Source organism: Astyanax mexicanus, chromosome 3 (genome assembly GCF_023375975.1).
Source record: "Astyanax mexicanus isolate ESR-SI-001 chromosome 3, AstMex3_surface, whole genome shotgun sequence".
In the NCBI taxonomy this organism is placed as follows: Eukaryota; Metazoa; Chordata; class Actinopteri; order Characiformes; family Acestrorhamphidae; genus Astyanax; species Astyanax mexicanus.
The window spans coordinates 15,688,108-15,714,395 of record NC_064410.1 but is presented as its reverse complement, the minus strand read 5'-3'; the positions used below and the strand labels follow the sequence as shown (position 1 = coordinate 15,714,395).

Genomic DNA, 26,288 nt, shown 5'->3' with positions numbered 1-26,288 from the left:
ATTTTGGGCCCAAGAAAATTTTTACAAAAAAAAAACTTTGAAAAATTTTGAGACCCGAAATAATTTTGACCCAAAAAGGAACTTCAAAAAATTTAGGGAGCCAAATCTTTGAAAAATTTTGTGCCTAAAAAAATTTTGAGACCCCTAAAAAATGTAGAAAGTTTTGGGCTCAAAAAAATTTTGACCTCAAAAAATCTTCGAAAAATTTTGGGTCCAAAAAAATTTTGACCCCAAAAAATTTCGAAAAATTTTGGGACCCAATAAAATTTTGACCAAATAAAACTTGGAAAATTTTGGGACGCAAAAAAGTTTGACCCAAAAAAACATCGAAAAATGTCGGGATCCAAAAAAGTTTGACACAAAAAAACTCATAATAGACAACAGAGGTTTTTGCACTAATAACAATAATACCAGAACACTGAACAATGGTTCAATGGGCTGTATGGGTGTGATTTTTGCTATCACACAGGTGAAAGACCCTATCCTTTCAGAAGACCAGAATTACGCTTGTAAAGTACTTCAATGGAACTACACATGTGCCTGTCCAGATTGTAAAGACATTCTTAGGTGGAAAAGTCTATCTAAAAGGGGAGAAAAGTGCATAAAGAATGCAAACAAATATATCAAAGATCTCTTCTCTCAGCTTTAGAACAGCAATTGAAAAATTTTGACCCAAAAAAACTTTGAAAAATATTGGGACCCGAAAAAAATGTACCCCAAAAAAACATCGAAATTTCGGATCAAAAAAAAATCTTCGAAAGATTTTGGAACACAAAAATTTTGACCCAAAAAACTTGGAAAATTTTGGAACCCAAAAAATATTGACCCAAAAAATCATCGAAAAATTTTGGGACACAAAAAAATCTTGGAAAAATTTGGAGACACGAAAACATTTTGAAACAAAAAAACTTCAAAATATTTTGGGACCCGAAAAAATCTTAGAAAAATTTTGGGCCCAAGAAAATTTTTACGCAAAAAAACTTCGAAAAATTTTGAGACCCGAAATAATTTTGACCCAAAAACGAACTTCAAAAAATTTAGGGAGCCAATAAAATCTTTAAAAAATTTTGGGCCTAAAAAAATTTTTAGACCCCTAAAAAATGTAGAAAGTTTTGGGCTCAAAAAAATTTTGACCTCAAAAAATCTTAGAAAAATTTTGGGCCCAAAAAAAGTTTGACCCCAAAAAATTCGAAAAATATTGGGACCCAAAAAAATCTTCGAAAACTTTTGGGACCCAATAAAATTTTGACCCAGTAAAACTTGGAAAATTTTAGGACCCAAAAAAGTTTGACCCAAAAAAACTTCGAAAAATGTCGGGACCCAAAAAATTTTGACACAAAAAAACTCATAATAGACAACAGAGGTTTTTGCACTAATACCAATAGTACCAGAACTCTGAACAATTCAATGGGCTGTATGGGTGTGATTTTTGCTATCACACAGGGTGAAGGACCCTATCCTTTCAGAAGACCAGAACTACGCTTGTAAAGTACTTCAATGGAAATACACATGTGCCTGTCCAGATTGTAAAGACATTCTTAGGTGGAAAAGTCTATCTAAAAGGGGAGAAAAGTGCATAAAGAATGCAAACAAATATATCAAAGATCTCTTCTCTCAGCTTTAGAAGAGCAATTGAAAAATTTTGACCCAAAAAAACTTAGAAAAATATTGGGACCCGAAATAAACTTACCCCAAAAAAACATCGAAAAATTTCGGGACACAAAAAAATCTTGGAAAAATTTGGAGACCCGAAAACATTTTGAACCAAAAAAACTACGAAATATTTTGGGACCCAAAAAAATCTTCGAAAAAGTTTGGGATCCAAAAAAACTTTGTAAAATTTTGGGCCTAAAAAAATCTTCGAAAAATTTTGGGAACCAAAAAATGTATACACAAAAAAACTTCAAAACATTTTTTGACACAAACTTCGAATAATTTTGGGACCCGAAAAAATCTTCAAAAAATTTTGGGCCCAAGAAAATGTTTACACAAAAAAACTTTGAAAAATTTTGAGACCTGAAATAATTTTGACCCAAAAAGGAACTTCAAAACATTTAGGGAGCCAAAAAAATATTCGAAAAATTTTGAGACCCCTAAAAAATGTAGAAAGTTTTGGGCTCAAAAAAATTTTGACCTCAAAAAATCTTCGAAAAATTTTGGGCCCAAAAAAATTTTGAAAAATATTGGGACCCAAAAAAATCTTCGAAAAACGTTTGGGACCCAATAAAATTTTGACCGAAAAAAACATCGAAAAATGTCGGGACCCAAAAAAATCTTTGAAAGATTTTGGGACCCAAAAAAAATTTTACCCAAAAAAACTTGGAAAATTTTGGAACCCAAAAAATTTTGACCCAAAAAAACTTGGAAAATTTTGGAACCCAAAAAATTTAGACCCAAAAAATCATCAAAAAATTTCGGGACACAAAAAAATCTTGGAAAAATTTGGAGACACGAAAACGTTTTGAAACAAAAAAACTTCGAAATATTTTGGGACCCAAAGAAATCTTCGAAAAATTTTGGGACCCATAAAAATTTTACACAAATAAACTTCAAAAACATTTTTGACACTTCGAATAATTTTGGGACCCGAAAAAATCTTCGAAAAATTTTGGGATCCAAATAAACTTTGAAAATTTTGGGCCCAAAATATTTTGAGACCCGAAAAAATTTAGAAACATTTTGGGCCAAAAAAATATTGACCTAAAAAAACTTTGTAAAATTTTGGGCCCAAAAAAATCTTCGAAAAATTTTAGGACCCAAAAAATGTTTACACAAAAAACTTCAAAAATTTTTTTGACACAAACTTCGAATAATTTTGGGACCCGAAAAAATCTTCGAAAACTTTTGGGCATAAGAAAATTTTTACACAAAAAAACTTCGAAACATTTTGAGACCCGAAATAATTTTGACCCAAAAAGGAACTTCAAAAAATGTAGGGAGCCAAAAAAATCTTCGAAAAATTTTGAGACCCCTAAAAAATGTAGAAAGTTTTGGGCTCAAAAAAATTTTGACCCAAAAAATCTTCGAAAAATTTTGGGCCCAAAAAAATTTCGAAAAATATTGGGACCCAAAAAAATCTTCGAAAAATTTAGGGACCCAATAAAATTTTGACCCAAAAAAACATCGAAAAATGTCGGGACCTAAAAAATATTTGTCCCAAAAAAACTTCGAAAAATTTTGGACCCAAAAATTTTGACACAAAAAAACTCAGAATAGACAACAGAGGTTTTTGCACTAATACCAATAATACCAGAACACTGAACAATTCAATGGGCTGTATGGGTGTGATTTTTGCTATCACACAGGTGAAGGACCCTATCCTTTCAGAGACCAAAGACCAGAACTACGCTTGTAAAGTACTTCATTGGAACTACACATGTGCCTGTCCAGATTGTAAAGACATTCTTAGGTGGAAAAGTCTATCTAAAAGCGGAGAAAAGTGCATAAAGAATGCAAACAAAGATATCAAAGATCTCTTCTCTCAGCTTTAGAACAGCAATTGAAAAATTTTGACCCAAAAAAACTTTGAAAAATATTGGGACCCGAAAAAAATTTAACCCAAAAAAACATCGAAAAATTTTGGGACACAAAAAAATCTTCGAAAGATTTTGGAACACAAAAATTTTGACCCAAAAAATCATCGAAAAATTTCGGGACACAAAAAAATCTTGGAAAAATTTGGAGACCCGAAAACATTTTGACCCAAAAAAACTTGGAAATATTTTGGGACCCAAAAAAATCTTCGAAAAATTTTAGGATCCAAATAAACTTTGAAAAATTTTGAGCCCAAAAATATTTTGAGACCTGAAAAAATGTAGAAACATTTTGGGCCCAAAAAAATTTTGACCCAAAAAAACTTTGTAAAATTTTGGGACCCAAAAAAGTTTTACACAAAAAAACTTCAAATTTTTTTTGACACAATCTTCGAATAATTTTGGGACCCGAAAAAATCTTCGAAAAATTTTGGGACCCAAAAAAACTTTAAATCACTACCAAATCTGAATATCTGAGTGGGTAAGGGTGTTTGGCACTGTCTCTAAACAGCCTTTAATGATGGTCCAGTCACAAAGTGCGAGCATTACAGTTGTTTCCTGTATATTACCACTCGGATGCAAAAGAGAAACAAGTCTATTGTAGATATATAAGATGGAAATACACATGTGCCTGTCCAGATTGTAAAGACATTCTTAGTTGGAAAAATATATCTAAAAGGGGAGAAAATTGCATAAAGAATGCAAACAATGATATCAAAGATCTCTTCTATCAGCTTTTACAACAGCAATTGAAAAATTTTGACCCAAAAAAAACTTTGAAAAATTCGGGACCCAAAAAATGTTTACACAAAAAAATTCAAAAAATTTTGAGACCCAATAAAATTTGACCCAAAAAAAATAAAAAAATTTTGGGCCCAAAAAATGTTGACCCAAAAAAACTTTGCAAATTTTCAAACCCAAAAATACTTCGAAAAATTTTTGGACCCAAAAAAAATCTTTGAAAAATTTTGGGACCCAAAATAAGTTTGAAAAATTTTTTGACCCAAAATATTTCGACCCAAAAAAACTGATAACAGAGATTTTGCAGTAATAACAATAATACCAGAACACTGAACAATTCAATGGGCTGTATGGGTGAGATTTTTGCTAACATACAGGTGAAGGCCCCTTTCCTTTCCCTTTCCTACTCCAGAACAGCCAGTCATGCGTGTAAAAGGCCAATCTGTAATGATGAGATTAAAAACGTTTTAGATGATTGATGGCTTTTTTCCAGAGTACCAACACAGTGTTTGTCTTGATGTGACTCGACAGTTATATGGATGGATTCACCAAATCCCGGCAAAAAGTCGTATATAGACAGAAAAACAAACATTGTTGGGCAAACATTGCTCGCAGTCCAGCCTTCTGTAGAGTTCACCAGAACAAAATTTTTCAAAGTTTTTTGGGTCTCAAAATGTTTCGAAAATTTTTACGGGTCTCAAAATTTTTCAAAGTTTTTTTGGGTCCCAAAATATTTTTTACGTTTTTTTGGGTCCCAGAATTTTTCAATCGCTGTTCTAATGCTGAGATAAGAGATCTTTGATATGATTGTTTGCATTCAACAGAGATTTTGCAGTAATAACAATAATACCAGAACACTGAACAATTCAATGGGCTGTGTGGGTGTGATTTTTGCTATCACACAGGTGAAGGCCCCTTTCCTTTCAGAAGACCAGAACTTGTTCTCAGGCAAAATCTGAAGCATCTGAGACAAAACAGTATGACCACCAGCTACTCCAGAACAGCCAGTCATGCATGTAAAAAGCCAATCTGTAATGATGAGATTAAAAATGTTTTTAGATGATTGATGGCTTTTTTCCAGAGTACCAACACAGTGTTTGTCTTGATGTGACTCGACAGTTATATGGCTGGATTCACCAAATCACAGCAAAAAGTGGTATATAGACAGAAAAACAAACATTGTTGGCCGAAAATTGCTCCAGCCTTCTGTAGAGTTCACCAGAACAAAATTTTTCAAAGTTTTTTTGGGTCCCAGAATTTTTCAATCGCTGTTCTAATGCTGAGATAAGAGATCTTTGATATGATTGTTTGCATTCTTTATGCACTTTTCCACCTAAGAATGTCTTTACAATCTGGACAGGCACATGTGTAGTTCCATCTTATATATCTACAATAGACTTGTTTCTCTTTTGCAACCTGTTGTTGCATCCGAGTGTTAATATACAGGAAACAACTGTAATGCTCGCACTTTGTTACTGGACCATCATTAAAGGCTTTCAGTGGCTTGGTTGTGCGATACAGGCACTCTGTTTAGAAGCAGTGCCAAACACCCTTACCCACTCAGATGTTCAGATTTGGTAGTTACTCAAAGTTTTTTTGGGTCCAAAATTTTTTCAAAGATTGTTTTGGTTCCCAGAATTTTTCGAAGATTTCTTTGGGTCCAAACATTTTCCAAGGTTTTTTTGAGTCAAAATTTTTTAGGTCCCAAAATTTTCCAAGTTTTTTTGGGTCAAAATCTTTCAATTGCTATTCTAAAGCTGAGAGAAGATTGTTTTGAATCCCAAAATTTTTCGAAGTTTATTTGGGTCAAAATATTTTTAGGCCCAAAATTTTTCGAAGATTTTTTTGGGTCCCAAAATGTTTCGAACTTTTTATGGGTCTCAAAATTTTTTGAAGATTTTTTGAGGTCAAAATTTTTTGGGGTCCCAAAATTTTTCGAAGATTTTTTTGGGTCCCAAAATGTTTCGATGTTTTTTTATGTGAAATTTTTTTGTGTCAAAATTTTCCAAGTTTTTTGTGTCAAAATTTTTTGGGCCCAAAATTTTTCGAAGTTTTATGCGGTCAAAATTTTTTTGGGTCCCAAAATTTTTCAATCGCTGTTCTAAAGCTGAGATAAGAGATCTTTGATATGATTGTTTGCATTCTTTATGCACTTTTCTCTTACAATCTGGACAGGCAAATGTGTAGTTCCATCTTATATATCTACAATAGACTTGTTTCTCTTTTGCAACCTGTTGTTGCATCCGAGTGTTAATATACAGGAAACAACTGTAATGATCGCACTTTGTTACTGGACCATCATTAAAGGCTTTCAGTGGCTAGGATGTGCGATACAGGCACTCTGTTTAAAAGCAGTGCCAAACACCCTTACCCACTCAGATATTCAGATTTGGTAGTGATTCAAAGTTTTTTTGGGTCCCAAATTTTTTCAAACATTGTTTTGGGTCCCAGAATTTTTCGAAGATTTCTTTGGGTCCAAAAATTTTCCAAGGTTTTTTTGGATCAAAATATTTTAGGTCCCAATATTTTCCAAGTTTTTTTGGGTCAAAATCTTTTTGGGTCCCAAAATTTTTCGAGTTTCTTTTTGGGTCAAAATCTTTCAACTGCTGTTCTAAAGCTGAGAGAAGAGATCTTTGATATCATTGTTTGCATTGTTTATGCACTTTTCTCCCCTTTTAGATAGACTTTTCCAACTAACAATGTCTTTACAATCTGGACAGGCACATGTGTAGTTCCATCTTATATATCTACAATAGAATTGTTTCTCTTTTGCAACCTGTTCTTGCATCCGAGTGTTAATATACAGGAATCAACTGTAATGCTCGCACTTTGTTACTGGACCATCATTAAAGGCTTTCAGTGGCTTGGTTGTGCAATACAGGCACTCTGTTTAGAAGCAGTGCCAAACACCCTTACCCACTCAGATATTCAGATTTGGTAGTTTTTTTGGGTCCCAAATTTTTTCAATGTTTTTTTGGGTCCTAAAATTTTACAAAAGATTTTTTTGGGTCCCAATATTTTTCAAAGTTAATTTGAGTCAACATTTTTTGGGTCAAAATCTTTTTGGGCCCAAACTTTTTCTAAATTTTTTCGGGTCTCAAAATTATTTTGGGTCCCGAAAATTTACAATGTTTTTTTGGGTCAAAGTTTTTTTGGGTCCCAAATTTTTTCAAACATTGTTTTGGGTCCCAGAATTTTTTGAAGATTTCTTTGGGTCCAAAAATTTTCCAAGGTTTTTTTGAGTCAAAATTTTTTAGGTCCCAAAATTTTCCAAGTTTTTTTGGGTCAAAATCTTTCAATTGCTATTCTAAAGCTGAGAGAAGAGATCTTTGATATCATTGTTTGCATTGTCTATGCACTTTTCTCCCTTTTAGATAGACTTTTCAAACTAAGAATGTCTTTACAATCTGGACAGGCACATCTTATATGTCTACAATAGACTTGTTTCTGTTTTGCAATCTGTTGTTGCATCCGAGTGTTAATATACAGGAAACAACTGTAATGCTCGCACTTTGTTACTGGACCATCATTAAAGGCTTTCAGTGGCTTGGTTGTGCAATACAGGCACTCTGTTTAGAAGCAGTGCCAAACACCCTTACCCACTCAGATATTCAGATTTGGTAGTTTTTTTGGGTCCCAAATATTTTCGAAGATTGTTTTGAATCCCAAAATTTTTCGAAGTTTATTTGGGTCAAAATATTTTTAGGCCCAAAATTTTTCGAAGATTTTTTTGGGTCCCAAAATGTTTCGAACTTTTTATGGGTCCCAAAATTTTTTGACGTTTTTTTTGGTCCAAAAATCTTTTTAAGTTTTTTTGGGTCAAAATTTTTTGGTTCTCAAAATTTTTTGAAGATTTTTTGAGGTCAAAATTTTTTGGGGTCCCAAAATTTTTCGAAGATTTTTTTGGGTCCCAAAATGTTTCGATGTTTTTTTATGTGAAATTTTTTTGTGTCAAAATTTTCCAAGTTTTTTGTGTCAAAATTTTTTGGGCCCAAAATTTTTCGAAGTTTTATGCGGTCAAAATTTTTTTGGGTCCCAAAATTTTTCAATCGCTGTTCTAAAGCTGAGATAAGAGATCTTTGATATGATTGTTTGCATTCTTTATGCACTTTTCTCTTACAATCTGGACAGGCAAATGTGTAGTTCCATCTTATATATCTACAATAGACTTGTTTCTCTTTTGCAACCTGTTGTTGCATCCGAGTGTTAATATACAGGAAACAACTGTAATGATCGCACTTTGTTACTGGACCATCATTAAAGGCTTTCAGTGGCTAGGATGTGCGATACAGGCACTCTGTTTAAAAGCAGTGCCAAACACCCTTACCCACTCAGATATTCAGATTTGGTAGTGATTCAAAGTTTTTTTGGGTCCCAAATTTTTTCAAACATTGTTTTGGGTCCCAGAATTTTTCGAAGATTTCTTTGGGTCCAAAAATTTTCCAAGGTTTTTTTGGATCAAAATATTTTAGGTCCCAATATTTTCCAAGTTTTTTTGGGTCAAAATCTTTTTGGGTCCCAAAATTTTTCGAGTTTCTTTTTGGGTCAAAATCTTTCAACTACTGTTCTAAAGCTGAGAGAAGAGATCTTTGATATCATTGTTTGCATTGTTTATGCACTTTTCTCCCCTTTTAGATAGACTTTTCCAACTAACAATGTCTTTACAATCTGGACAGGCACATGTGTAGTTCCATCTTATATATCTACAATAGAATTGTTTCTCTTTTGCAACCTGTTGTTGCATCCAAGTGTTAATATACAGGAATCAACTGTAATGCTCGCACTTTGTTACTGGACCATCATTAAAGGCTTTCAGTGGCAGATGGGAGTTTTACTTACACAAAAGGGTTCTGAGGGCAGAAAGAAAACTGATTGGTTCAGAGAAACAACCAATCAATTTAAAGAAGAGGCGGGGGAAAAGGCAGGATCTGCTAAATGAAAAAAAAGACCGGCAGTTGGATCCAGCCATCTTTGAGGAGTGAAAAATCACAGTTTTTGAAGGTAAGATGCTTTTATTTTTATTAAAATAATATTAATGTACTGAATAAGAGCTTTTTAAGTTAACTTGAAACAGTAGTGTGAATTTTCAGGCTAATTGGCTAGCAAGATTAGCACAGTATTTTCGATAGTCAGCTAGCCAAAAAATAGCAAAAGTAATTAAGTATTTTTTTTTATTATTATTTTAAAGAGTTTATTTTGGGAACAGATATGCCTTATTAAATGAACTTAAAATAATAGTGTGCATTATTAGGCTACCGAGCCAGCTAACCTTGCTAGCTAGCAAGTTCAGATACTTAGGTTAGCTAATTAGCTCCATAGTTTAAAGTAGTTTTGATAAGGTCAGCTAGACATTTGTCAGCTATTAAACAATATTCAGTCTGATATAATCTACAATTATATGAAATGAGGGATAAAAATTGCATAGGGGTTGTTAATGTTAGTCAGATAATAGCAGTGTTCAACAGGCTTTAGCTAGCATGCTTGGTATATTTACTCTTGCTTACTTGGATGTGTAGTAGTGTATTAAGTCATACAAACACAACTTGAGAATGGAAAAGTTTTATACTGCTTTACAGGAATTGTAGAAATGTGTCTCGTGCTGTGTTATAAGCCACTGTAACGTTAATATATAGTTTTTTGCTGCTCTGGGGGCAGACGAATTGATCTATTGACATAAAAGACTCTATAACAGTGTTTTTTAACCTGTGGGCCGCACCCCCCAAGTGGGCTGCAGAGGTATTGCAAGCGGGCCATAGGGCAAAATTCTTTTTTTTTTTGTTTGTTTGTTCCTATTTTGCAAAGTAAATATGATTTTCAAATATATAAATAGTTTAGCAAATGTAATTTATAATGTGATATCAATTAGTACTGATGCACACATTGAATTGTTAAATATAACATAGGTGTACTATAACGCTGCTCTTAGGGCAGCAGAACTTGGTTTTGTTTTAAATTATGAGTAACACAACTGCTTCCAATGTACTGTAAGTTTCGCCTTTATCATCCTGATTATCATCATGATTAATGTTGCATTTTGGGTTAGGAGGATTAAATCATATATTCACATAGGTTTGTTTAATTGAAGAATATCTGACTACATACAGAGTATTGCTGCTCTTGGAGCAGCAGAATTGAACCATTGGCATGATGACTGTTTCAGATGAGCATTTGAAATTCAGACACAGCATAATGCTGCTCTTGGGGCAGGAAAACTGAAACATGTACAAGATTAGTCTGTAGGGTTAGCATTACCACTTTATATAGAGGCTAACGCTGCTCTTGGGACAGCAAAGCACTGGTTTAAAAATCAGAAGTAATTAACTATATGTTTGGGCTTTTTTATACTGATTAATTTTAATGCAGATTTTGGGTCTGTAAAATTGAGCAACACCAATATTAAATCCTGAAATTTAGCATGTTTATATTAAAGAATACTGCTACTCTTGGGTACAGGGTTATGTTCTGGGGGCAGCAGAACAGTAGTTGTAAAGGCGGCGGCAATGTACTATAAATTTGAACTGCATCTTACTGATTTATATTATTGTTCATTTTGGGTCAGTATAATTGATTCCTAGCCATATTTAGCAATAATATATTTTATACCAACTAGTGCTGCTCTTGGGGCAGCAGAACTGTTGTTTATTTGTGCAAATCATGTTAGATTAAAATGTTTTTAAGGCTGTAGGGTTGGCTTTAAACGTGTTGATTTAGATTATTGCTGCATTTTGGGTTAGGAGGATTAAATCATATATTCACATAGGTTTGTTTAATTGAAGAATATCTGACTACATACAGCGTATTGCTGCTCTTGGAGCAGCAGAATTGAACCATTGGCATGATGACTGTTTCAGATGAGCATTTGAAATTCAGACACAGCATAATGCTGCTCTTGGGGCAGGAAAACTGAAACATGTACAAGATTAGTCTGTAGGGTTAGCATTACCACTTTATATAGAGGCTAACGCTGCTCTTGGGGCAGCAAAGCACTGGTTTAAAAATCAGAAGTAATTAACTATATGTTTGAACTACATCTTATTGATTCATATTCATTGGGTCATAACTGAACCATGGTAATATCTATCAATAGTGTGTTTGGCTTTAAATCATGTGCTTTGCTACTGGCATAATGGCCAACCTTTTGTAAGAAAAAAAATGAAATGGGCACTGTAACTCCTGTATAGAAGTAATGGTACTATTTTTTTGTTTTCATGTTTTGTTTTGTTTTTTGTTTAGGAAAGAAAATGGAGAATATCTGGATTAAAGGTGTTAGACGAAAGCTGAAGAAGGTTACAGATCCTGATGTCATACAAGAAGTAGTTGTTTTTGACGAGCAATGGGACTTCATGAAATCTTATATCAAGAAATTGGAAGATGAAACTCAGAGCTACTTTAAATCTCCTGTATGTACTCACAAGAACTACTATTACTACGCATGTGAGCGGTCCAGCAAACCAACTGGAAAGAGCAAAGGAAAACCAACACAAACCAGGGCCAACTCTTGTGGGGCCTATGTGTCTTTTAGAATAATAAGAGATGCTGCATTTACAGGTGCTGTTGTGAACAAAATGTTAAAACACCATGGACATGATGTTGACATTCAAGAAGAGGGTGTAAAAAACCCTGTTGACCCAGAGCTACTAGGTTTCATTGAAATGTGGCTTGAGCAGGGACTGTCAGTTTCTGAAACACTTTTAAAGAGTGTTGATTGGGCAGAACGTCATGGACATGTAGACAAACACAATCGTCGTTATTATGTTACACCAGAAGACATAAGAACAATCAAAAAGAGCATAAATGCACTATTTTTTCCTGACGTGAATGATAGTGTCAGTGTGGATATTCTAGCCACATCAGAGCTGAAAGAAAACATTTCTTTTTATCAGCCTTTAAGTGAAGAAAATCCATTGATAATTGTAGTGCAGACTCCCTGGCAAAAAGAACTCCTGAAATTACATCCACATCCCATGATGTTCATGGACGCCACCTACAAAAGCATAACTTCGTATGGCTATGCATTCTATGCACTTCTTCTGAGCAACAGCATTGGTAGAGGAGTTCCATTTGCATACTTCATAGTCAGTGAGGAATCAGCAGCCACACTCTCTCTCTGTCTAGAAAAGCTTTCTAGCTCTAACCCTGGTTTTTATCCCAGGTTAGTATCCTATTGCTTTTGATCAGATTTTTCAGTTTATTGACCAGAGATATGTATTGTTATTTGCTAAAACTCCATTGAGGTTAACATTCATTTAAATGATGCATTTTTAGTGCTGTCAGAGTAAGTTATTTTTTTAAACATGAATAATTTTGCCAATTGTGGGGTATTTAACTTTTTTAACAGAGCCTAGTGACTTATTAGTGTTGTTTCACTTTTAGTTTTTGCATTTACTTTTGATATTTATGGTGATATATGTAAACTTGGCATGTCTACTGCGCAAAGGTTTATATATATATTGCTTTTCATTTATATTGAAATATGGATTAAATTTTGTATCCTCTCTCTCTATTCTCTTTTCATTCCTCTGTAGGTCAGTGATGGTTGACAAGGACCTAAAAGAGCTCAAGGCAATAGCACAGGTTTTTCCTTCAGCAAAGGTCCTCATATGCTGGTTTCATGTTCTGCAGGTACACATTAGAAAACATTTGGATGGCAACGGCTACTGACATTCAGAAAGTTTTGCATGAAATTGTATGTATATATTACTATTATCATTACTGATAATTTAATTCTCTAATAAACTAGTAGGAATATTTTATTACAACTCCAATTTCAATGAAGTTGGATGTTGTGTAGAACATATATAAAAACAATACAATGATTTGCAAATCCTTTTTAACCTACATTCAATACGCTACAAAAAACAAAACGGATACATTCTTTTTTAAATATATATATTTACTCATTTTGAATTTGATGCTGCAACATGTTCCAAATAAGAGTTGGGAAAGGGACATGTTTACCACTGTGTTACATCACCTTTCCTTTAAAAACACTCAGTAAGCATTTGGAAACTGAGGACAATAATAGTTAAATCTTTGTAGGTGTAATTCTTTCCCATTTTTGCTTGATGTACAATTTCAGCTGTTCAACAGTCTGGGGTCTACATTGTTGTATTTAGTGCTTTAAAATGTGCCACACATTTTCAATGGGAGACGGGTCTGGACTGCAGGCAGGCCAGTCTATTACCCGCACTCTTTTACTATGAAGCCATGCTGTTGTAACATGTGCAGAATGTGGCTCTGCATTGTCTTTCTGTAAAAAGCAGGATGTCCCTGAAAAATATATCGCTTGGATGGCAGCTCCAAAACCTGTATGTACCTTTCAGCTTTAATGGAGCTTTAGATATGTGCAGATTACCCATGCACTTTTGTCGTTTTGGGCCTTGTCACTTACTTGCAGGGATTTCTCCAGATTTTCTGAATCATTTGATGATATCATGGGCTGTTGATAAAATCCCTTTGCAATTTCATATTGAGAAACATTCTTAAACTGTTGGACTGTTAGATCATGAACCTTGCTTGTGAACAACTAAGCATTTCAGGGATGATCCCTTTATAACTAATTATGACACTCATCTGTTTCCAGTTAACCTGTTCACCTGTTTTTTTGAGCATTCCTTAGTTTTCCCAGTCTTTTGTTGCCCCTTTTTTGGAAAGTGTTGCAGCCATCAAATGAGTGAATATGTAAAAAACAATGAAGTTTATCTGTTTAAACATTTCATATTTCATTTCTGTTTAAACATTTCAACTTGAGTTTGTAGTGTATTAAGTTGAATATAGTTTGAAAAGACTTTGCAATCATTGTATTATGTTTTTATTTATGTTTTACACAACGCCCCAACTTCATTGGAATGGGATTTATATAAGAGAGCAGCATATTTAATTACTCTTTAAGACATATTTGAGTATTGTAGAATCTCCTGAAAATAGCCTCCGGTTTGTGTGCTCATCTTCTATAATAGTTTTGTAATGTTTAGGTAAATAAAGGTGCAGCTATACTAAATTAGTCTAGTTGTGTAAGAGATGTACAGTGTTACAACATCTGCTACTGACTGAGGCTCATTACAGGGAGATTTTAAGTCTATACCCGCTATTTATTAAATTATTTGCCCCTCAGCTAATTCATTTCAATTGTACAATTTAAAATACTTTCTCAACAGAAAGTGATGAATGTGATTAAGTTCAAATAATTTAGATTAATTAATCAGTAAGCGTGTAGTTACATCTAGAAAAGGAGAACGGTTTGTGTATGATGGCTTTTTCAAATACCTAAATAATTTGGATAAATTTAGTCCATTACCCTACCCATATAATGGATCCATCCAGGTGTGGTTTAGATCTGTGTGGATGCCTGGTTTAGGGTATTCACTACAATATGCATACAAGAAATGCATTGTTTTACTATTTAAAAAAATGATATAAATATTGATCATTCAATATTTTTTTAAATTTAATTTACCAAATAGGCAGTACACAGGTGGTTGGTAAAGAGAGATGGAGGAAACCTTCCAGTGGACCAAAGAAACATGGTCATTCAGGCAATGGCAGCAATGAAGGTGTGCCTAACGGTAAGATGTACTTTTGTACTTGATATAAGTAGTTAAATATTTGAATAAAATTCTTTTCACATTATTCATCTCTTGTTTGTAAAATAAAGTTTGTCTTCAGATTTACTTAGATGCCCTTTAACTTATTAAAACTTTTACATTGAATGTTTTGCAAGATTGTACCTATTATAATATGTGTTCCTGTGTTTTTCAGGAAGAGGAGTTCATCAACACAGCCGACAGTAAAATGCAAGGAGCTGGATTCCTACCTTGGCAGTTCACATGTAACCGCCTACTTGAAGCCTCAGTGGATTTCTTGTGGACAGCTGTGGTCCAATTTTGGCAGGTCATTCAGTCATGAGAACAGTGAAACCAACAACAAAGCAGAAAGGTACAGAGTTGTATATTGGTTTATTTATTGCAATAATTTGCTATTTTAATCACTTTATACTGATAGAGCCTGCTTCTACAAATTTTATGGTATATTAGTAATGGCAATACTTATTGTAAAATTTGACAACAATTAGTATTGGCTCACTAAAACATGCTGCTCTTAAAAACAGCATATGTCATAATGTTGTCTTTACGCATTGCTGTGGTCTGATATTTATATACACACATAATTTTATGGAAATGTAGTGATACCTATTTTTCAGAGACAGAATGAGTGTACAATAGACATCTCTAATAGCAAAAAAAAATGTTTAGACAAAGTAAAAATATGAATTGTATATTAGAATTTTACTTTGTCTGATATTAAAATTAGCTTGTTAATCTGAAAAAGGTAAGCATGACAAAAAAAGCAAAACCAAAAGAAATCTGTAAGTGGCAAATACTTTTTTCCCAGCACTATATGTTGCACCCTCATTCTGCTTCAAAAAGAACAGGGGTTGGTTTCCCGAAAGCTTCGTAACGCTAAGAACTTCGTTAACTCGTACTTAAGATTGATCGTTAATTAAAGAGTGTTTCCCAAACCCGTGCGTAACTAAAGTACTACGTAAACTCGCTCGCAGATTAACGAGTAACCTGACCCAGTCGTTATTCATAACATTCTACTTAAAGGGGATTTTGCTTGCAGTTCAGCACTTTAAGCACCAGGGACCGCCAATTTTGAGGGAGAAAAAGTATTATTTCTGTGGTTGAATCTATTATATTATATTATATTATATTATAATGCCAACTGTAGCTTGTAGTCTAACTGGGCATATTGGAATTGAACAATTACACACATAAATAAATTAGTAAAATACAGATTAGCAATGTTAGAGTTCTTGATATTAATGCAGCAATTAATGCAACCAATTAATTCCTGCAGATGATGCTCACGGTCTAAGAAAAGCTGCTGTATCCAAGTCTGTGCATTCTGTATCGTGGCGGTTACTGTGGCATACACGCTCCTATACATAATTCCCACCAGGCCGGGAATTACAGCACAACAAAATATATTTCCATTATCTAGTAAACAAAAAGGTATATGGCCTTCACAATCTCCTGACCTAAACCTGATGAACTGAGATGGTGATTTGAGGTGAGCTGGAGCTCAGCAGCGACTATTGTTCAGCACCTCCAGGAACTCCAGGAGACGCTGAGAAAACTATATTTATATAATAAATAATAATTATGCTATATAAATCTAATATAGTGTATATATATATATATATATATATATATATATATATATATATATATATATATATATATATATATATATATATATATATATATGTGTGTGTGTGTGTGTGTGTTAATTTATTTATTTACAGGAATAAATATATAGAGACATATACACATATAGACATACAGGAACATATGTATACGTATTATAATATTATTTTATTATTACTATCATTATTATTAATAATAATAAATCAATTAACATTAATAATATGAATTAATATAATATATATTTATGTAATACATATTAATAATAGTAAACAAGTTTAATGTTTTAAAATAGATTTGATTTTTGATTATTCATTATTCATATGTATCTTTAGGAGTATTTTTTCAATGCCAAAGTACATCTAAATTAAAATTTCATTATATGTATAATGTTGATGATTACAACACATTTCTACGTTTTTAGGGTGTAATAGTGAATAAATACTGGATATTTGGCAGTGTTGAATCAATGTTTTTGGTTCGACTGAGACTTCTTTAAACTTGTTTGTTAATTTTCGCTTTGCGAAGCTCTTTGGGAAACACTCGGAGAACTGGCTTGTTCTTTACTCACGTCATTCGTTATTCACTAAGACTGATCGTTTTCGGGAAACCCACCCCAGTTCAATAAAGTTTTTGAAAACCATTTCAAAAAACACACCTTTAATCAACACTTCTTTTATGTTTCTTACATAGATTCTTCCTTACAATTAAATATCAGTTTCTAAAGGGAAACACAAACCGGCGGATTGATCAGCTGCTTCGCTTGCTGTGTGGAGATCTCCAGAAATATTATTGGTAATTAAACTATTCTATTATTTTATTATTTTCTGTTCTTTATTACTTTTTTCACACATTTCCATATGTAATGACTGATTCTCTCTGTGTTATTTTAAGTTACATGGAAGACTTGGCAGAAATTGGACGGATCAAGGGAGCCAACACTGAAGACTTTTCTAATGCTGTCAAAAGTATGATTGAGAAAGGGCTTGATTCAAAATGTACAATTAATGAAAATGGAACATGTGTTGTTCCACCTGATACAGGTGCACAGAATAACACAGTTGATTTGGTGATGGTTAAATGTGACTGCAGAAGATCCAAAAGTGGTGCCATGTGTAAACACATTGTTTTCTCAAAAACAGTTGCACAGCAACAAGGAATAGACATTCAGGACATCAGGAATTCTGTTGCTAAAAAAATAATTAGCAGTCTTTCATACTTTTCAGATGAGGAAACCCTCACAGTCTTTCACAGTGATGGGAGTTCAGGAACTATAAATCACAGAAGTTCAAACTTGTGTACATGTGTAGCAAATAGTTATGGTGAGAAATGTGTCTGTGTTTTGGTTCGTAGCATCCTCTTCTTGGCGCAGACACCTTGTGAGCTGATCTCAAATGATCCAGTTTGCCACAAAACACCCATGATAAAGTCAAAGGCTGACTTGCAGACCATGCTAACAGACCTTATTAAATGGAGTCAATCAGACAAGTACACTAAGAATGAAGAACTGTACAAGACAGTCGAGAGGGCACATAAGCTTGTTTTTTCAAACTTTTGTAGTCTGTCTAGAAAAAGAAGAACAACAGCACTACATGCCTATCGGCAAAGGATAAAGAAAGCACAAAAAGCTGTCACTATGAATTACATTTGCAAACGGAAAAGCAGAGGGAAAAAAAAAAAATTAGTAAAATTGAGCTAAATGTAAAAAGAGTTTTCTCCATCTTCAAGCTGCTCTTTAGGAGATACAAGGTTTTAACATTGTAATAATATGCAAGTGGTTTACAATGAATGTTGATGTCAAGTTCTTGAGACACTTTAATGAGATGTATAGAATGCATTATCTGTCAATTGTAATTGTTTTAAGTTAATAACTACCACTGTCAGAAATATAAGAAGCCCTCTTTCTATTGCAGTATTTGAAAAGAAAAAAAGGCAAACGTGTTAGAATCATAAGATGTTTTCAACAAATGATAATGAAATTCCTGTAAGTTAACTATGAGCTGCTAATTTATAGTTGAGTTGAGATTCTCTTTTAAAAACATCTGCAAAACCCCCAAGTAGTCAACTTTGTAATTGCATAGAATTGTACAATGTACTTGTTTTGGAAATACCTTGATTTAGATGAGTTTTCATAATTCCTACTGTGTGGAGTACCACAATTGTGTCATGTTTGGATTTACTGAGAAGCTCTTTCAAATGTATTTGATTTGTTTATTTGATTTACCAACTGCTTCACACTGGGATTCTCCAATATGGTGGAAAAATAAAATAAACAAATAATAAAAAGGATTGTAAATCTTTATTTACAATTACATTGTACACACAAAAACAATATTCAAAAACTAAAATACGTACATAAAGTAAAAAAAAACAATCCCAAATGTATTTTTAGCAACAAAGTAACCAACACATATTGTAGTTAGTAGGCATATAACAAGGTTTCAAGCATGAAGCTAGTGTATATAACTATGAACATAATGTAAGCAGACAAAACAGTTGAAATTGGTTCTAATTCATGATTGTAATGCTTTCATTTTCTCTTTAAGACATGCATCAATTAATTCAAAAGTGCCTTTTATAACTGCAGGCCCAAGACCGTGAGTTGCCAGGTCAAATGTATGCCAGTTCGTCTCCAAAGCTTTTTCCACAGCTTTTAGGGTCTTTCTGCAAATGATAAAAACAAAAACAATGTTTATCCTTCCAGTTAAACTTGATAGCAAATGTTGTATGTCACTGATTCTTGAGAATTTGCATCACTAAGAAAAATGCAAATTCTGTTGGAAATGAAAAACATTTTCACGAATAAAAACAATCAAGGTTATAATCAGGGGCTCTTTTGAAAATATATAAGGATGTTTTATAGGTTTAGTTTTAATTAATAATTTATATAATGATTATTAAATGATTATATGCTGGGCTATTACCTACAAAATCAGTTGTCCTCTGTTAGGAGATTTTCATTTCAATTTATTAAAACTCTAAAAGTAATAATTGAATTAAATAATATCTTTACCACATGATTATTTTGGGGTTGCTTAATTTGTTCTACATATTCAACACCTCCATAAGATATTTATAAAAAGCAATACAATCAGGAAACTACAAGGTCAGCTACATTTCTGAGGACCCCATATTCAAACCTTAAGCTCTACAGCATGTTTCAAGATCACGTAAGCTCCTGAACGTTTCCTGTTTTCTCTTAAACTTAAATTCATATTTTTGGACACTGCTACTGTCACAATCATAACATGTCAACACTCTAAGTTTTATAAAAAAAATTACATTAGATTAAACAAACTAGATATCTGAAGCAGCTAGCAAACAGAGGGGAAATAAGATGGCTAATGTAACAACTCATGAAATACTATGTGAGAGAGTAGATTTTTTTCACCACTGTGAGTTTTTCTGTTTGACAGCGGTGACAGACACCCCCATATGGTCCTCAACAGAGTATAATATAGAATATAATTACTGATCCAAATAAATCATTAACCTTTCATTAAATTGCACATTATTACTGGTGGTAATTACTATTTTTTACTATGATGATTTGATATTTGATGATATGAAGATGGGGTACTTTTAATAATGATATTGCTTAATTTTATCTTATATTCATTGAAAAATGTTTATTACAGAGCTCAGCTATAGTTATTTTTTGGACCAAATAATTAAATAAAGTTGTTGACTTATTGAATTAGGCTTAAAGTAAAAGTTTTTTTTTAAAAAGTACACTTTAAACTATACAAAAATTAATACAAGTGAATATTTATCAGCATTTATGTGTACCAAGAATGGCAGATAATTATTTAAAAACTCTAAACACATTAAAGTTTCACGGTGACACCAGTACATGAACAGCCAACACCTTAGTCTATAATTATATACCTTTAGATTTTGTAAATTAACTTACCTGCAGTCCTCTGTTTTGGCCATGCCTTCGTGGACATTTCCATCCTCTAACAAGGCTTGACCCACTTTCTTCTGGGGTATGAATTTAGCTGCCAAATATGTTATATCATCAGCCAGGTCACGACATTCATCTAAAACAAAGTCATCGCAAAGAACATAATTTTTGATGTTAGAATTAAAATATGTACAACAAAAACAATGTAAAACTGAAATATAATTTTATATAACTTCATATAAAATAGTGTGAGTCTATGCAAATAAAGCAAGAAAATGCAAGTTAAAAAAGTTTACCTTGATAAAATAATGGCTCCTTGCCCTTGCTCCCCCATCAAGAATATGAGACAGAGTATGAGCATTGATTGCTAGTATACCTGGTCGCTTCTAGAAAAAAAAATATGTACACAGAATGCTTACTTATGTGACTTAATTACAAATGCTTTACAGTAAGTGAAAACAAAGCAAATGTTTGCAATTGGGTTTTGTTTTCAATACAAGGTAGCCAACCTTTTCCTGGAGTAGAACAGGATGTGCAAGTTTTTGTGAATCAGAGGCTGATCTTTTTAATTATGATTAACATGTCCTTAAAGGTAATATGGGGAACAAGTCAAGTTATTTTATTTCTTTGCAAAGAAGTGTAATTAGCCCTGCTTTAGTGGAATTAGTTTATGTAAACTCATCAAACTCACTGTTTGTGGCACTGCTGGGATTTTTGATTTATAGAAACTTACCAAAACTCTATCTATTATTAAAAATAATTTATTATTGATATTGACAGTGGTGCTGATCTTAATACAGTAGAAATGTTGTAAGCAGAGCTAAAGCAGCAGTTTATAGAAAAAGAAACACACCAACATAACACAGCCAAATATGTTTAGTATGGAGGACCAGGCTAAAATTCCTCCAAGCCGATATGCAGGACTAATCTGCAGTTATCGTAAACTTTTATTTGGAGTTATTGTTGCACAAGGGGCAACACCAGATACTGAAAACAAAGCTTTACATACTTTTGCCACTCACAGATTTGTAATATTAAATAACTTTTGGTTTGATGATTTCGCATGAACCAGTTTCATTAAAACCGGGCTAATTACACTTCTTTGTAAAGAAACGCACATTTGACAAGTGCTCTCCACTCATGCTATCTTAATACCCAGAAAATAATGATTAAGTATTGTCATATATTGTCATTCATAGGATTTAACAATCTATTACCATGCTGAACAGATGGAACAAGGCATCCATGATCTGAGGAAAAAGAACAAAGAAAGATAGTTAAAAAACAATCAGGAAAAAACTTCTAAAAGTGAGAGATGCATGTAGTTTTGTGTTGACAAATATTTTTGGAGCCCAGGCCGGTATTTCAAGAAACAGTGATGTTTGAAGAATAATGTTAAACTATCAATGCAGACAGTATGAACCCAAGATATTTCATGTTTTATCTCATCACATTTGTCATTTGTATATATACGTCCACTCCTGCACTTTAGGCCTGCAACACATTGCATCACACTTTGTAACATTGCCATTCCTTCTTACAACACTTTTGACACCAAGACATTTGACACCAAGGGCCCTATAGTGATCTATAGCGCACTAGTTAATTGCACTTTGTGCAGCTGGATTTAGGGGCATGTCCTGTGTCGTGAGGGCGCAAAAATTACGCCTTGCGCAGCTCTAACGGCATGTTTTAATTCTCTTAATTAAGGCTCTGGGTGAGGTTTATTTTTCTGTGGTAAAGAAGTGATGGTGTGTGGTATAGTGAATGGGGAGCGCAGTGCTCGTGGTGATCGTGATCCAGCTCTGCGTGCGCGCGACTGACTGTTGATTTTAGTCGGGTTTCACCGGATTAGACGCGCAATGCTTTTTTCCGCAGCCAAAATAGAAACACGCCAGAAATTTACCTGAACACACATCATTTCCAGACCACCATGCCCATTAGCGATAATATATTCCAAAAGTCCAACGCTATTTTAAGGACGAGTGTGCAAGGCGTAAAAATAGACTGTTGACTGGGTATACGATGGTAACTTGCCACGCCACGTGCCCTGCTACGATATGGCCCCAAGGGTACCAAACGATGAAGTGTTTTAGGTGTCATTTTGTCCCATACTTTCTGCAAACCTTCTAAACCTTTTGCTGAAAATCTGGATAGTCTTTTGTCTATCGCCAACAAGGCTCCTAAACCAACATCCGATACCATGTGCATAAATGTTTCTGATTTTGGGATTGTGCCACAGTTAACTGTTTACAAGCGCATATGGAATAATGAACAGAATATAGAAATGAGGAACAAATACCTCGTCAGATACTTTGTTGCACTCCACAAGGGTTTCAAAACTTTCCATGTAAAGTGGAGAAGGCCCAACACTTCCAAGTCTTGCATCCTGTATATAAAGTCCTCCTGACCTCAAATCTTGTAACACTGCAAAAGAAAAAAGTTGTAATATTTATAATATTTTAGTTTGATTATTAAAATACTAGCCTAACATTCTATTTTTTTTTAACAAATTATATTTTTTCTAGATTAAAACATAGCCTACAGGCATATGTGTTGCTATGTACAGCAGCTCTTGTATACAGTATTTTGATAAGGATACCAACGGTCTTAACATTGTTTACCTTAAATTAACTTATAATTAATAGTGTAGGTGTGATAATGAAATGTTTCATACTTACCATTCATTTTCTCAATAATTCCCTAAAACACAATGAGGCAAGATTAGAATTGGTAAAACATAATTTTAATCATAGTTTCAGTGTCTAAAGAAAATACAGCATATCAAACCACCATTTTTTGAATATTCTAACAGCTTATATCATGTATATAATGTCCAAAAACTAAACTACACTAATATGTATTACAGTTCTCGGTATATAATACACTAATGCTAAACTTCAGGATTCAATATGGGTATTGCTCAATTTTACAGTACAATACAATACCCTGTATATAGTAGAGTATTGCTCAATTAAAGGATTCTATGTGAATATGATCAGCATGATAAAAGCCAACCCTACAGCCTTAAAAACATTTTAATCTAACATGATTTGCACAAATAAACAACAGTTCTGCTGCCCCAAGAGCAGCACTAGTTGGTATAAAATATATTATTGCTAAATATGGCTAGGAATCAATTATACTGACCCAAAATGAACAATAATATAAATCAGTAAGATGCAGTTCAAATTTATAGTACATTGCCGCCGCCTTTACAACTACTGTTCTGCTGCCCCCAGAACATAACCCTGTACCCAAGAGTAGCAGTATTCTTTAATATAAACATGCTAAATTTCAGGATTTAATATTGGTGTTGCTCAATTTTACAGACCCAAAATCTGCATTAAAATTAATCAGTATAAAAAAGCCCAAACATATAGTTAATTACTTCTGATTTTTAAACCAGTGCTTTGCTGCCCCAAGAGCAGCGTTAGCCTCTATATAAAGTGGTAATGCTAACCCTACAGACTAATCTTGTACATGTTTCAGTTTTCCTGCCCCAAGAGCAGCATTATGCTGTGTCTGAATTTCAAATGCTCATCTGAAACAGTCATCATGCCAATGGTTCAATTCTGCTGCTCCAAGAGCAGCAATACTCTGTATGTAGTCAGATATTCTTCAATTAAACAAACCTATGTGAATATATGATTTAATCCTCCTAACCCAAAATGCAACATTAATCATGATGATAATCAGGATGATAAAGGCGAAACTTACAGTACATTGGAAGCAGTTGTGTAACTCATAATTTAAAACAAAACCAAGTTCTGCTGCCCTAAGAGCAGCGTTATAGTACACCTATGTTATATTTAACAATTCAATGTGTGCATCAGTACTAATTGACATCACATAAATTACATTTGCTAAACTATTTATATATTTGAAAATCATATTTACTTTGCAAAATAGGAACAAACAAACAAAAAAAAAAGAATTTTGCCCTATGGCCCGCTTGCAATACCTCTGCAGCCCACTTGGGGGGTGCGGCCCACAGGTTAAAAAACACTGTTATAGAGTCTTTTATGTCAATAGATCAATTCGTCTGCCCCCAGAGCAGCAAAAAACTATATATTAACGTTACAGTGGCTTATAACACAGCACGAGACACATTTCTACAATTCCTGTAAAGCAGTATAAAACTTTTCCATTCTCAAGTTGTGTTTGTATGACTTAATACACTACTACACATCCAAGTAAGCAAGAGTAAATATACCAAGCATGCTAGCTAAAGCCTGTTGAACACTGCTATTATCTGACTAACATTAACAACCCCTATGCAATTTTTATCCCTCATTTCATATAATTGTAGATTATATCAGACTGAATATTGTTTAATAGCTGACAAATGTCTAGCTGACCTTATCAAAACTACTTTAAACTATGGAGCTAATTAGCTAACCTAAGTATCTGAACTTGCTAGCTAGCAAGGTTAGCTGGCTCAGTAGCCTAATAATGCACACTATTATTTTAAGTTCATTTAATAAGGCATATCTGTTCCCAAAATAAACTCTTTAAAATAATAATAAAAAAAAATACTTAATTACTTTTGCTATTTTTTGGCTAGCTGACTATCGAAAATACTGTGCTAATCTTGCTAGCCAATTAGCCTGAAAATTCACACTACTGTTTCAAGTTAACTTAAAAAGCTCTTATTCAGTACATTAATATTATTTTAATAAAAATAAAAGCATCTTACCTTCAAAAACTGTGATTTTTCACTCCTCAAAGATGGCTGGATCCAACTGCCGGTCTTTTTTTTCATTTAGCAGATCCTGCCTTTTCCCCCGCCTCTTCTTTAAATTGATTGGTTGTTTCTCTGAACCAATCAGTTTTCTTTCTGCCCTCAGAACCCTTTTGTGTAAGTAAAACTCCCATCTGCCTTTCAGTGGCTTGGTTGTGCAATACAGGCACTCTGTTTAGAAGCAGTGCCAAACACCCTTACCCACTCAGATATTCAGATTTGGTAGTTTTTTTTTGGGTCCCAAATTTTTTCAATGTTTTTTTGGGTCCTAAAATTTTACAAAAGATTTTTTTGGGTCCCAATATTTTTCAAAGTTAATTTGAGTCAACATTTTTTGGGTCAAAATCTTTTTGGGCCCAAACTTTTTCTAATTTTTTTCGGGTCTCAAAATTATTTTGGGTCCCGAAAATTTTCAATGTTTTTTTGGGTCAAAGTTTTTTTGGGTCCCAAATTTTTTCAAACATTGTTTTGGGTCCCAGAATTTTTTGAAGATTTCTTTGGGTCCAAAAATTTTCCAAGGTTTTTTTGGATCAAAATATTTTAGGTCCCAATATTTTCCAACTTTTTTTGGGTCAAAATCTTTTTGGGTCCCAAAATTTTTCGAGTTTCTTTTTGGGTCAAAATCTTTCAACTGCTGTTCTAAAGCTGAGAGAAGAGATCTTTGATATCATTGTTTGCATTGTTTATGCACTTTTCTCCCCTTTTAGATAGACTTTTCCAACTAACAATGTCTTTACAATCTGGACAGGCACATGTGTAGTTCCATCTTATATATCTACAATAGAATTGTTTGTCTTTTGCAACCTGTTGTTGCATCCGAGTGTTAATATACAGGAATCAACTGTAATGCTCGCACTTTGTTACTGGACCATCATTAAAGGCTTTCAGTGGCTTGGTTGTGCAATACAGGCACTCTGTTTAGAAGCAGTGCCAAACACCGTTACCCACTCAGATATTCAGATTTGGTAGTTTTTTTGGGTCCCAAAATTTTTCAATGTTTTTTTGGGTCCTAAAATTTTACAAAAGATTTTTTTGGGTCCCAATATTTTTCAAAGTTAATTTGAGTCAACATTTTTTGGGTCAAAATCTTTTTGGGCCCAAACTTTTTCTAATTTTTTTCGGGTCTCAAAATTATTTTGGGTCCCGAAAATTTTCAA

The 26,288-nt window shown here is 33.5% G+C and overlaps 1 protein-coding gene and 1 long non-coding RNA gene across 3 annotated transcripts; one reads left to right on the top strand and one right to left on the bottom strand.

Moving 5' to 3' along the window:
- The first annotated feature begins 9,214 nt into the window (after positions 1–9,214).
- Positions 9,215–18,766, top strand: LOC125799430 (uncharacterized). Of its 2 annotated transcripts, XM_049476110.1 has the most exons (7): positions 9,215–9,275; positions 11,508–12,426; positions 12,800–12,896; positions 14,738–14,839; positions 15,033–15,209; positions 17,174–17,275; positions 17,375–18,766. In XM_049476110.1, the coding sequence occupies exons 2-5, from the start codon at positions 11,516–11,518 to the stop codon at positions 15,177–15,179; spliced, it is 1,257 nt and encodes a 418-aa protein (XP_049332067.1). In that variant the 5' UTR covers positions 9,215–9,275; positions 11,508–11,515; the 3' UTR covers positions 15,180–15,209; positions 17,174–17,275; positions 17,375–18,766. The 2 variants fall into 2 exon arrangements, with proteins under 2 accessions (XP_049332067.1, XP_049332066.1); XM_049476109.1 differs by lacking the exon at positions 9,215–9,275 and having other exon boundaries at positions 10,737–12,426.
- LOC125799432 (uncharacterized) lies at positions 18,761–20,557 on the bottom strand. Its single transcript, XR_007438335.1, has 2 exons — positions 20,394–20,557; positions 18,761–19,144 (listed from the first exon to the last, which is right to left on the bottom strand). It is a non-coding gene; the product is annotated as an uncharacterized LOC125799432 (long non-coding RNA).
- Between the last annotated feature and the right edge of the window lie 5,731 nt (positions 20,558–26,288).

Bases quoted from the DNA above. Each gene is read 5' to 3' on its own strand.
- LOC125799430 (XM_049476109.1), top strand. From the start codon at position 11,483: ATGTTTTGTTTTGTTTTTTGTTTAGGAAAGAAAATGGAGAATATCTGG. The intron at 12,427-12,799 runs GTTAGTATCCTA...ATTCCTCTGTAG, and splicing joins AACCCTGGTTTTTATCCCAG to GTCAGTGATGGTTGACAAGG. The intron at 14,840-15,032 runs GTAAGATGTACT...TGTGTTTTTCAG, and splicing joins CAATGAAGGTGTGCCTAACG to GAAGAGGAGTTCATCAACAC.